Source organism: Catharus ustulatus, chromosome 3 (genome assembly GCF_009819885.2).
Source record: "Catharus ustulatus isolate bCatUst1 chromosome 3, bCatUst1.pri.v2, whole genome shotgun sequence".
Classification (NCBI taxonomy): domain Eukaryota; kingdom Metazoa; phylum Chordata; class Aves; order Passeriformes; family Turdidae; genus Catharus; species Catharus ustulatus.
In genome coordinates this window covers 34,820,477-34,833,847 of record NC_046223.1, presented here as the reverse complement: position 1 = coordinate 34,833,847, position 13,371 = coordinate 34,820,477, and the positions used below count along the sequence as shown (strand labels likewise).

At 41.0% G+C, this 13,371-nt stretch overlaps 1 protein-coding gene across 1 annotated transcript in view; it reads right to left on the bottom strand.

Annotated features, from left to right (window-relative positions):
• Window positions 1-2,545: 2,545 nt before the first annotated feature.
• KIF26B (kinesin family member 26B) overlaps window positions 2,546-13,371 on the bottom strand; it is a 284,770-nt gene continuing 273,944 nt past the window's right edge. The window contains exons 13-15 of the mRNA XM_033054728.1: window positions 11,649-11,851; window positions 10,501-10,651; window positions 2,546-8,971 (exon numbers count right to left, since the gene is read on the bottom strand). Coding sequence (XP_032910619.1) covers window positions 8,823-8,971; window positions 10,501-10,651; window positions 11,649-11,851 — 503 coding nt within the window. The 3' untranslated portion in view covers window positions 2,546-8,822. The remainder of the gene's footprint in view (window positions 8,972-10,500; window positions 10,652-11,648; window positions 11,852-13,371) is intronic.

Below are 13,371 nucleotides of genomic sequence, written 5' to 3'. Positions count from 1 at the left end.
TCTTTCAGGGAATGAAGATGAGCAAGAATGGGAAAGGGACAAGGACAGTCCCTGCTCCTTTTAAAGTGAGTGACAAAGGTCCCTCATTGCTGGAGGTGTGACTTCCTCTCCATAGCAAGCCTTGAATACTGCACATTATCCTGATGTGTCTGGCGGTACTTGAGTTCCTAGGAAATAGAAATGGAAATGTGGATATGTGCCAGACACACACAGCTGAATACGTTTGGCTGTCATTTGGCTGGCATGAAACTCACAATCTGATGCAAAGCATGGGTGCCAAACCTGTGCTATAAGGGTCCACAGAAGAGATGCATATAAACATATATGAAAATGAATGCAGGTCTTTTCCCCTGACAAGCATCCATTGAGATGGAATGGGTTTTGGCTGTCTAGAGGCTTTTCCAAAGTCAGCGCTTGCCAGGAGAGTTCTTGAGAGTGGACAAGACCTCCAAGCTACCTACTTGCTCCTGGAGGTTATGAAAGTGGTCTTTGAGCAATGTAAAGCATTTGTGTGGGCACAGGCAGCATGGCTTTGCTCAGTGGTTAAATAGCAGATGTCAGCCTCCAAAACTGCCAGATCGGCAACTGTCAAGACTACTAACTGTCATAAACCGTAAAATCCACAGATGGCCTTTTCCAGAGCAACTAAGTATTAACTTTGTGTTCATCTCAAAGACTGGGAACTGAATTTTCTAGCCTTCATCCCTCTTCAGTGTCTTCCAGGCAGATACTGTCAGCCAAAATGAGGGTGAGCTCCCAGGAACCTGGTTTGCATATGGATGTGGGAGAGGAACACCTTTAGTGACAACCTGGTTTTCCAATAGCTAGAGAGCTCATTTAGAGCCCCATAAGTAGATGGGGTTGGTCAGGTTTCCACACTAAACCTGATTTTTGATCTGACAAGTTAGTGGTTTTAAAGACAAAACTTGGTCATTTCTAGGGCATTACTTTACAAGACATATCAACGTTTTCTAGCAGGCCTCATAAGGACACCAGGCTTTTGCCAGACATGAGCCCCTGCTCCACTCTGTGAATGAAACCTTTCCTTGCTGTCTTGCCCCAAATCAGACGTGGCTGGCATTGAGGTCTGCAAGGCTCCAGATTTGACCAAGAGTGAATTGATTCTGTTTAGAGCTCATCAGTTCTGTCTTAGACAAAGTGTAGGACTTGCACTAACCCATTTTTCTGTTTTTGTCTCTGTAAGGCACTTCAGGCTCCTTAATACTGATGTGGCTGCATGATAACAGCAATGAAGATAAATTGCCTCAAAAGTAGGCAATAAGCCTTTTAGCTCTTTAGAGCAAATCAGAGCTATTCTGAACAGCCCACAGACAAAAGAAATGGCTGTTTATCTTCATTTACAGCTCCTGTGGAGAGGCACAGTATGCAAATTCATCAGCCTGGGGCAACAGCTAAGGTAGCACAGGGCTTGCTGCTCTAAGAGGAGAAAGGAGGAGACTGTCTCCTCCTCACCACCTCTGCCAGCCTTTGCTGCTGTATCCACCTCAGTATTTTTCCTTTAAAAGAGGTTACCATAAAGAACTGCATTCCCTGCCACTGTGACTGCTAGATCTGCCACTCTGCTCTATAATAATAAGATAGAAGAAAGAACCTCATTAAATTCTCATCAAACTGTTAACCAAATATTTAATGCCTGACACCCTAACATGTCCCTCCTACAGCAAGAATATGAGAAACTCATCTGCCAACAGATGATGTGTCTTAAGGGATGTTTTGAATTATTTAGGGTTTTTTTTAATCTTTCCCACAGGAAATAAGATCTGTGGTTTTCTTCCAATGGGAAGAGCCCAGTGTCCTTACCAGGGCTTACCCAGGTGTTGGTGGGTATGTGAGATTTGCCCAGAGAGCTCGTTTACATCTTGTCCTGCAAGCAAGGTGCTCAATTAATTATCAACAGGGAATGCCACAAACATGAGCTGAAGACAAGCAGATACTGCCCACCTCAGCACCAGCTCAGGGGTCAGCTGAACCTGCCACCACTGCCTCTCTGAGAGAGAAAAATACCTCAAGTAATGGACACAAACTCTTTTTATCAATCCCGTGTGTTACTTACCTGCAAGATGGCCAAGGGAAATGTGCTAAGGATAATAAAAAATTATACCTATGAATATATCTTTCATATTTGTTTGGTTTCAGACTTTTCCCCTGCTCACAGATGATAAAAGAGCAATCCCTGTGTATATGCATAACCAGCTTATGTAGCAACCTCACCATTTCGGGTCTGTGCCTGTTTTCTTTGTGTTTCTGAACAGCAGCAGGGGAGAAGTTAATGCTTGCTTGTAGCATTTCTGTCATTGGTACCAAGCCCTGCAATTCCTTACTGTTTTCTGGTGAATTTGCTTCTCAGTAACACTTGCTTGATAAAACCCCTTTGGTCATTTTATTTTCAGGTTTGATCTTGCTCTCTTGCTCAATTTCACTATAATGATACCACATCTCCTTGTGGGTCAAAAGCATTCCCTGGTATGAAATGCCATTAAATGCTCTTATCTAAAGTGAAAGAGTCAGGAGGAAGAGGCAGATATATTGGTAAGATAAAAGTAAACATTTAATGCCACTATAGTTTGATTTTTTTCCAGACATCATATTTTTGACAATGTTTCACACCTCAGATACCACAAAAGGGATATTTTTTAGCCAGCAAACAATAAACTTTACAATTTTAATGGCAAAAGGTTCAATGCATTTGTTGACAAACTTGGAAATGGCTGTGACTTTCCACATTTTGAACTTGTCCTCATGCTGTTCTTTCTCCTTTTTTCCCCCATAAAATTTAGTTGATAAAATATATATATATATATTTATACTACTGATACATCTTCTTCTGGAATTTCCCAGTGATGGGACCAGCATAAGTTCTATATCTATCAGTTTCTCTCCTCCTTAGCCCTATTTTATACCACTGTTATAACGAGAAAGAACATAGCCACGGACAGAGGGAAATGGATTTAGCAAACATACACTTCAATGCATAGCACTTAGATAAGCATTTCCAACCATGATGTGTAAATAAATTATAAAATACAAGCAACTCTATAAAACAAGAACATCCTGAGTTTACAAATAAATTATATCCTTCATACATAGAATATGATGTGGATGTGGATGTTAGTAACCAGCAGTTTCAGCTATGGGAGGGAGAGAAGTAAAATGGACAAAAGTTAATATCTATGCATACATAAAACATATATGTATGTGTGCTACATGTAAATACTCACACACATACATATACAATAAAGAGGGTGAATACATCCATATCTATAGCATATAGAGAATATGTAAAATAGCTGAAACTGCCTCAAGCACCAATTTATTACCATTATTATAAAGTTTGCTCAATACTTAAGTAGGACCACTCAAAGTAAGATGGTTTGGGTTGTGTTTTCTTTCCTGTCCAGGAGGGTTGGAAGGTAGTTTGAAATACTATAGGTGAATGCTACTGAATGCTACTATTTCACGTTCAGCACCTCAAATGACGATTTGCAGAATCATCATGCCCTTTTGTGAGCTTCAGAAGTTTGCATGAGCAAGCACAAGACTGCTGTTCATGCATTTGGTGGCAAAAGGGTGCTACATTTCCAAGGGAAAATTAATTTTTGTTTGTTTTGAAAGGTTGCTTGAGAAGGAGAAAAAAGAAAAGATAAAGACAATAATAAAATGGTTTATTATTTCCAGGAACAGGTATGGAAGCTCAGATAACCCTGGGATGAGCGCACAATAAATACAAGAGCATGAGAGAGATTATTAACTTTGCATTGACAAATCATTCACAGTTTTGTTTGCTATGGTTATTTGGAAACCTCTTACAAATCTTAGGATAGCTAGCAACAGCTAGCCTCATGTCTTCAAAAACTGCTGTGTGTTGCCAATGCAAAAGCCTGTGGAGTTACAAAACACAGACCATGAGGATTAAGCAAGGTATGCCACCATCCATGGATTTGAGAAGAACTGCCTCTCTCTATGGTCATCATCCACTTCTATTGGTATTTCATGGTACCAATGCTTTGATCTCTGCAACGAGCTGGTGCATCCCTGATGCTCTGCAACCATCCCTCCCATCACATGAACTGGCATCAGAGGTCACTCAGCCTCTACCTTAGGAGAATTTAATTTGCTTCTGCAATGCAGAAGCTTCAATTTACAATTTTACATCTGTTAGGACTAGACAGAAAGCTTCACATACCACCAAGAGTCCAAGCTCTCAGTTGATAGTAACTATGCCTCAAGCATTTGCAGAAATTGTTGTGTTAAACAGGTGACATTATAAAATATATATTCATATATAAATTCATGACACCCTGAAATATAGAGTAGTTCATCTGGAATACTTTTACAGGTTTTAACAACCTCTATGTTGGAACTGCAGCAATTTAGCTACATAGGCTGAAGAACCTGGGTAAGAAAGAACCTTTTAAAGAACCTTGAAAGAGTTTCAAGCATAAGTTTTCCCTATAGTGTGGCATAAGTTAATTTCATCCAGGTAAGTGCAAGGGGAATGGTTGTGTAGGCAGGCTCTCCTTGGAGGAGGGAAGGGGAGTGAGGTGCTGCAATTTGTGAGCAGCTCTGCCACTTCCCCACAGCAATGTGCAAGGGGCCATCTCAGGCTGTGTGCATGTGTATTTATCTGTGAATCTACAACTTTTGTTTCTACAGTGATTTTTTAGCTCATCAAAAGGATGCAGCAAAATCACAAACATTTGTAAAAGGTGATTTTTGTAAAAGAGTCTTAATTTTTCAGCTGTCATCTCATTTGAATTCCATGCCACAGGTCCCTATTTTAAGACAAGCCATATTACTGAAAAAAAGTGAAAAAATAAAACCCACACTTCAAGATAGAATGACTTTGTCCTGTGAGCAAACATGGGATTTGGTGTGCATTACTCCCAGCATCACTCCCAGCTTTCACCCTCTATAATTGCCACATTTAAAGATAAAAGAAAAAAATGTCAGCGTGTATCTTTGAACCCTTTTTGTACATTTTATGCAGCTCTCACTAAGAATCATGTCAAAGGATCCTGCCATTGCTTGGTACCAGTTACTATTTTATGAACTTGCAAGTCTCAGAAGCCAGGGTTTGTGGCAGTGGCTCTCCTATGACTGGATCAAAGAGAGATGCTCAGCAATAGCCCTGTGTCATTACACAGAATGAGGTGGTGTTACATACATAAGAGTAGCATGATCTTCTCCTATATAACTAACAGTAAAAACCCCCAAAAATGGCAGGTGGATGAACTTTCCTCACAATTGGGTTTACTCTGCTATAACTCTTCTGATTCTTACAGCAATTGTGCCACAGTTTTATCAGAGCAGGTGAGATGAGAAGAAAACCTAAGAAAGGAGAGTTAGTTTAATTCCTTGACTTTCTGTAAATACAGTGGATTACACAGATCTGAATGAATTGACAAGGAATTGATTTGAGGCAAATGCAAGGCATGCATGGCAAAAGAAAAGACATGTGACAAATGTACCAGGAATTAGGGCTCTCCCACACTCTTCAGAGCACAAATTGACACAGCACCCAGAGCCACAGCAGTTTCTGCCTGCTGTGAGACCTCACACAGACCAGAGGGATGTCTGAATCCACAACCAAAGTCTCCAGCCTATGGTTACACTTGAATTTATGGCTATAGAGCAAGTCCTGTCCCTTGTATGGATAAGGTTCAGGTATTCCAAGAGAAGCAGTTCTCAGGGAGCACTACCAGGTGCTGGTGGGGATGTGGAGCAGTGCTGGTGTTCCACAGTCATCGCACAGCCCAGCAGTGAGGAACTGTGATCTCCTGTGACATGTGCAAACAAAGAATTAACCTTCAAACCTAATTACATTAACACTGCTGTTTCCTGCTAAAGCTGTCCCAGGGAAGTAAGATTGATTTCTGAATGTGAAAATTATTAGGCATGACATTCATGTTGCTGTTGTGAATTTTGGACAACATGTTGCCTTTTAAAAAGTCAGCATAAAACAGCATTATGCTGGTAATGGCTTAAAGAATGGGGCTTCCTGGATGACTTGCAGAAGTGTATGTGTCTTCTCTAAAATGCTGGCTACTGCAAACTGAGATCAATTTCATAACAAGGTCCTGAATGCTTTGATTTATCTGTTTTACAAATACTTGAATTGTAATAATATAAATTCTGAAGTAAAAAGCTGTTTTCAATAAGAAAACATTTTATCATGTCAAATCTCCACAAATTTTTCATTCCTTTTTTTGCATTAAGCTATCACAGTTTTTAAAAACATAATGGCAAATTCTGAAATGAAATGACAGAAAGTCAAGAATGCATATGGATTTTAGAATATGAATACTAGTATATTATGGGAGTTAATGGATAGTCTAATTAGGTCCTCAGAAATAAAATATTTATAAGTACTGTGATTATGATCAATTAGTACATATTTTTTAGTATGCAAAATTCATCCTTTGTGTAATCAATTTAGTTTCAGGGATCAATTTTTGTCCATTGTGATAAACAGGGTGAACATATGCTCTTATTCTTTAAAATAATGGCTAGGTACACACTTTTTTCCTTTCTGCTATGCCTCCTAAGCTACAGAAGTACAAAATGGAGAGTCAATGAATAATTGAGTAATTGTGGGTGAGGAATATTAGATGCAATAGGTATTTTACAATAGCTCTGAAATGTGTCCACTTGATTTATAGAAACATCACCACTCCTGTGTAAGTCACGGGCTGTGTGCAGGGATGATTTCCTTGTCTCTCTGCAGCTGTACTCAATCCACGGGGCTCTGAAGAGAAGAGATGGCCTCCAAAAACCAATACATAGTAACTGCTACTGAAATTGCTATAAAGAGAAGAAAGCCAGTCAAATTGCATTGTTTGGGGGGATTTTCAGAATTGGTTAGGGGTTTTTTTTTCTTTGAAAGAGAAAGGGATATGTCTTTAATACTTACATAGAATACAAGTTTCATAATGGGAAATTGCTGTGGAACAGACTAGAAAGTGACTTTCACACAGGACCTTTTTTCCTTTCCAAATAACCTTTGTAAGTAAAATTTTCTACAAAATCCAGTACAAAGGTAATAGAGTAAGGTCTGTTATTACAAGTTGTAGAGCACTAAACAAAAATAAAACTATACAAATATTACTTCTACTTTTTAAAAAAGCTTTTCTGTTCACCTAACCACTAGAAAATCTACCAGTATTATTTTTCCATTGGGACTTGCTACTTGTGGTATTGTAAGATGGCATTGATACAATGGTGCAGGTGAAAGAAGAGTTGCTCTTAAGTACAGCAGTTAATTTATGCATTTTGAGTATATTAAATGAGAGTCTTATTTCCTCAGAAGCAGCAGGAGGGTAGCACAAATGTATGTGGGAGAGGATTTTTTGTGAATGTGCTTATTTCAGGATAGAGGAATAAGAAACCTAACTCAACAAAATAATTCTTCATTCTCATATGTAATTAAAATGCAGGTTTTGCACGTTTGTTTATGAAATACAAAGGATATTCCTTCCCACATACTGTTTTGTAGAGAAAGAGGCCAAGTAATAGAAAAATTGGATGTGCATGGAGGTGCAGACCCTTGTCCTTTTGATGTCAATGTGAATTTTGCCATGGCTTCAGGTACTGAGGGTCAGTAAAGATGCCATAGCCAACATGCTTGAAGTGCTGTATCTACTAATTTGCTTTATTTCCAGATCTGCTGAGCTGAGCAGAGCCTGCATTTCTCAGGTATATCTGAGAGTATGGACACACTGGGCCAGGAATCAGAAGCTAATAAACGTCTCGCAGTGGTGTATGTCGTAAAGAGGCAAAGCTAAATTTTATCAGTGGTAGTCTCAAGAAAGAATAAATCACTCATTTTTGGACTGATAAGCATGGGAACCCTAAGCCTAGAGGACAATCTTCCAGCAAGTTACTAGCAGAAAGAGGGGTTAGGATAAAAGTACCTCCTCATTCATAACTCCAGCCAGTACAAAGTAAAACATATATGAGCAAGAAAACAAGTTACGGGGATTGGATCAAATTGAAAATATATTTACTTCACAGTAATGTCACTTCTCTCTCATAAACTGCAAAACCTACAGGCTGGGAAAATTATGTGTTCTCCAGCATATAAAAGAGTACAGAAGAGTATTTAAACAAACCTTACTCTCTGCTAGAAATATATCTGTGATCTGGGAAAGCTGAATTTCTCTTTGAGTGGCCTTACTCTGGTAACAAGAAAAGACAGTTAACATTTATTCATATGTTGTACTGATTAGGAAGTATCTCTACAAACACAAGTTACTTAGAAACAGCAAGTCTGAAATAGGAGAAAACACCAAGAGAAAAACAAGCTGTAAATACATTTCAAAAGTGTATTTGTTTTTTTTTTTCCTTTTTCTTTTCTTGACTAGCACCATCTGTACACAATAAAGTATGAACATAAATGTTTGGATAACAAAGATTTGCAAGGCACTTGAACAGTTTTTCTGGATAGGTTTTCTTTTAATGAACCTCTCAATGGAAGTCCCACAACCACCTTTCCTCCTTCCTCAGCTAATGCAGGGAAAGAAGTGTCTTCTGCCAGCAGTTCTTATTTACAGACATGCCCTTAAAAGGTTCCACAAAGTGCTCTTTTAGGCTAAGAGTATCAACAACCTTCTATCTCCATTTTCCATGCTTGTTCTGTTTGTTTTTTTAGTACTACTCCTCTGTATAGTATAGCAAATCTCTCATACACACAGCTGAGACTTGACTCCAACCTTCATCCTCATTCTTTTGTCTTTGGGATGCTGTTTGGAAGGGAAAAGGAGGATGGCAGAGATGCGCATTGAAATTGTCTTGAGGTTCATGCTTTATCGGCGCCTAGAGGTGATGTCAAAACAAGTGATCATCATGAGATGGGCCTTGCAGAAGTTGACACGGTTTTCCAAACGCTCAGTCACACATTCCAGGGCCTCCAAGTATTCCAGAGAATCCAGCTCAAATACCTGCTCCAGATCAACTGTGAGAAAGAAAACACACAGACAGGAAAAGCAGACAAAACTTAGTGATGGCTCGTGGGAGAGTCAGAGCTAATTCAAGTCTTCAAACTCATCCGTACTGTATACGTCACCTCTGGCTTGCCATTGTCTTTAAAAGCTGCCTTTTCTGTTTAATGGCTATTAAAATGACACAGCAGCTTTTCCACAGGGAAAAATACTTTTAAGTTGTATTGGATGCTTTCTGGAGTGATCTGCTCTGCCACCCTTACCCAGAAATGCAGATGCCTTTGCCATGCTCCGTCATCCTCTAGCAAATTTTGAATGCTAAGCATGTCCTGACTTTCTCACACACTCTGTTGACCAGAAAGAGCTTTAAATAGCTGCTGTCTCCTGGGAGGGCAATCCCTTTGTTGAATTCAGAACTTGGAATTCAAAACAAACTCTAGGTTTTTTGTTCCTCACACCTCTCCCTATTCTATGTGATTCCCACTAGACCACTCCAGCAAGGCAAGGCAAGGCAAGGCACACACATCAATCCCTCCAACGCAGATGCCCAGCAGCTTCCATGGAAGCCAAGTGTGGGATACATTGTCTGAGCCATCACTGCCCATCTTAACTGGTTCCTGAGGTCTCTGCAACCCTTCAGGCTTTCTGCACTTACCACACTGGAATTAGAAGCAAAGGCCTCACACAGCAATGCATAGTAAATTCTCTCTCTCTTTAAAACTGTCCTTTTTAACCCTCTTCCTTTATAGTGTTCCTGAAACCTGTACTGTGGTTGTTTTGCAGGATGTACCAATCTGGTATCAACTTAAAGCAGCTGTCAAAGGAAGAGTTAGGATGTTCCAAGGGAACAAACCTAGCCTACTTTTGCTACTTGTAGTTATCCTAAATAAATTTTTGCACATAGTGGAACTTTTTCTAGAACTCTTTGATATGAACTTGTCTGCTTGCTAATACTAAAAACTGTTGTATAACTACTGCAGTACTCTTTATGGTTTTTTCCTTAGTGCTGAAGTCCTTCTTCATTTGAATGTGAATGCCCTTTAAGCTCTCTGAACTTTACACATCTATCGTTATAAAAAATGGGCCAAATTTCATTTCATTTCATGTAAGCCCACTGCTGCCAAGGGACAAGTTTGCTCCACAGTGTTATTTTTGTGGTAGAAGAGCAGATTTATAATGTTGCTCATATGTTTGAGTGATCTGAGGCCAAAAAAAAATCTCATTTTCAGGAGCTGTGGACTGAAACGCGTGAATGTTAATCTACCAATGGCAACATCCACCACTAGAATGCTGTGCCATTTCAACATTCAGCTCTCAGGCAAAAAAAGATTGTTCAGTTCCACTGTTAACATTTAATAAGAATTATAGGAACTAGTTCTAGAAAGACAGTCAATCTAAAGCTTGCCCTTAGGTCACATGTTGGTTCATTTTAGTTTACAAACAGTAGCTTACATCTCACTCTTACCAGACATTTCCGCTTCCTTCCATTCCCCTTATTAAATAAACCAAACTATGAGTTCAGGCAATAAAACAATGCCCTTACATTCACTGAGCCACTTATTAGGATCCAGCATCAGGTACTGTTTGGTCACCTCCAGTTCTCTCATTAACCACTCATACTTGGCCTTGACCTCAGCAATTCTCTGCTGGCGATGCTCCAGGATTTTCAGCTTGGCATTGAAACAGATCACCTCCTGCCAGCCAGGAAAAAGAAGCAGGGGAAGAATAGGTGAAGGGGAGAAGAAATACACAGGTCCATTCAGTGAAATCATCTTCCAATCAATAACACTGACAACGAGCCATTTATTCTGGAAGCTAATGAATCACTGCATGAAATCATCCATCAGCTGCTTTATTTTTATTGCTTTTGTTTGGTTTTCATGTTTTCCATCAGTGAGCTTTGGAGACTTTGCAATGGTAGTTAATAATAAACCATAATAATTAATAACAGGCAGCATCTTGAAATCAGATTAACTGTAGGAAAACATTTCTTTTTTTTCACCACAGTTTGGCTAAGAAAATCTAAGCTCTTGGGACCAGGAAATCCATTGCTTGCTGTATTGAAAGCCTAAATACACCCCTGTGCTTGGTGCATAAGTAATGCATTAGTCATATTTTAAAATAAGAGAACTGGTAGCAGTATCAAATTTGAAACATCCTTAAACAAAGGGAGTATGTTATGAAAAGCTCTGGCAATTTGCAGTCATTAATAAAGAAGATGTATTATCTGTAAAGCTCTGGGGCACAGTAACAGCATGAGGTGCAGTGCTGGAGACAGCCAGCCTGGCCTCACATGACTCCTGAGGGGCAGCAGCCACCAAGACATGCAGCAAATGAAACCATCTGAGGCCTGTGCTACCCTTGCTAGTGTGGAAGCAATTCCAGTAACAGAACTATCCTCATCCAAGCCTGTATGAAGGTCTCAACACCATTTCTCATTCTCCTCTGTAAACAAATCTGCTGTGGGTGACGTGCAGTGGAAATCCCACTACAACAAGTTTCTCCAAACATCACAAATAGCTTCAACAAGTGTCAGAGGCTAGGAAGAAAAATTGCCTTAAAATAATAATGAAGTCTACAATCCATCATTACTCTAAAATACTCAATCTCAGATACTCCTTCCAATCTCATGTTTTAAGTGCTGCCCTTTGCAGTTTACGCCCACCAAGAGATTAGATGCACAATACTCACCTTGCTGTCCCCACCTCGCCGCCGTTGGAGCCTCTCCACGTCGTCTATCTCATAGACCTTGATCTCAAAGGGCTCCCCCAGCCCCCTCTGCCCGCTCCGCAGCGGCCCATCCACCCAGCGCACCCCGGGGCTGCTGGCAGGCTTCCTTGCTGGGGACGCCGTGTCAAGGGACAAAGCTGGAATAAGCCTCCTCCTCTGTGAACCTGCAGAGAAAATGCCATGGCATGCTAGCACAGTTATTTCTTCTCCTTCCCACTGCAGAGAAGTCCACAAATGATTGTGTTTGGCCTTCTCAGACATAGAAAAAAATGAGGGGAAAACCCAGGGAGGCCATGGGAGCTGTAGCTGCAGTGTGCAGTACCCACTCACCATGAATGACACCCTCAGTGTCCCTTGGTGCCTGATGCCAGGATTTGACACTCAGAGGGCACAGGGACCCTGAAGGTCAGAGAGCCTGTGTCTTCTCGCCATTGGTGAGGTCTCAGCACATACAGGTAAGCTGATGAAGGACCCAAGCTAGCAGGACCACAGTACCACAGTATCACAGAATCACGGGTTGGAAGAGACCTCCAAGATTATCAAGTCCAACCCATGCCCTGACAGCTCAACTAGACCATGGCACCAAGTGACACATTCAGTCTTTTTTAAACACATCCAGGTGTGGTGACTCCACCACCTCCCTGGGCAGACCATTCCAGTACTTTATCACTTTTTCCATGAAAAATTTCTTCCTAATATCCAACCTGTATCTCTCTTGGCACAGCTTGCGACTGTGTCCTCTTGTTCTGTTGGTTGCTGCCTGGAGAAAGAAACCAACCCCACCTGACTACAAACACCTTTCAGGAGGTTGTAGAGAGTGATAAGGTCACTCCTGAGTGTCCTCTTCTCCAGGCTAAATAACCCCAGCTCCCTCAGTCATTTCTCACAGGGTTTGTGTTCCAAGCCCCTCCCCAGCCTCGTTGCCCTTCTTTGGACACATTCAAGCATCTCAACGTCCTTCCTAAACTGAGGGGCCAGAACTGGACACAGCACTCAAGGTGTGGCCTCACCAGTGCTGAGTACAGGGGAAGAATGACCTCCCTGCTCCTGCTGGCCACATTGTTCCTGACACAGGCCAGGATGCCATTGGCCTTCTTGGCCACCAGGGCACACTGCTGGCTCATGTTCAGCCAGCTGTACCAGCAGCCCCAGGTCCCTTTCTGCCTGGGCACTGTCCAGCCACACCATCCCCAGCCTGTAATGTTGGAGGGGGCCAAAATGCAGGACACGGCACTTAGATTTATTAAATCTCATCCCACTGGACTCTGTCCATCCATCCAAACATTCCCGCCTTCCAACAGATCGACACACGCTCCCAGCTTAGTGTCATCTGCAAATTTACTGATGAAAGACTCAACACTCTCATCCATGTCATCAATGAAAATATTGAATGGGACTGGCCCCAGCACAGACCCCCGAGGGACACCACTAGTGACTAGGATAAACTGGTGTAGCCTAGCTTTCTTATCTCTTTATTGCTATTGACCCTAACAAAGGACAAGCATTAACCAGGTTCTGCAAAGTGTCTGTCACATAAGATTCCAAGCTTATAGTAGAGCTCTGCTGTAGAGCAGGGAGGAAAATGTATGTCCCTGGCCTAATAGCAGTGGTTTGCTGGGAGAAAGAACAAAAACACACACAAAAAAAATAAAACCAACTTACTGCATTTCCTTGTTTGGTTTAA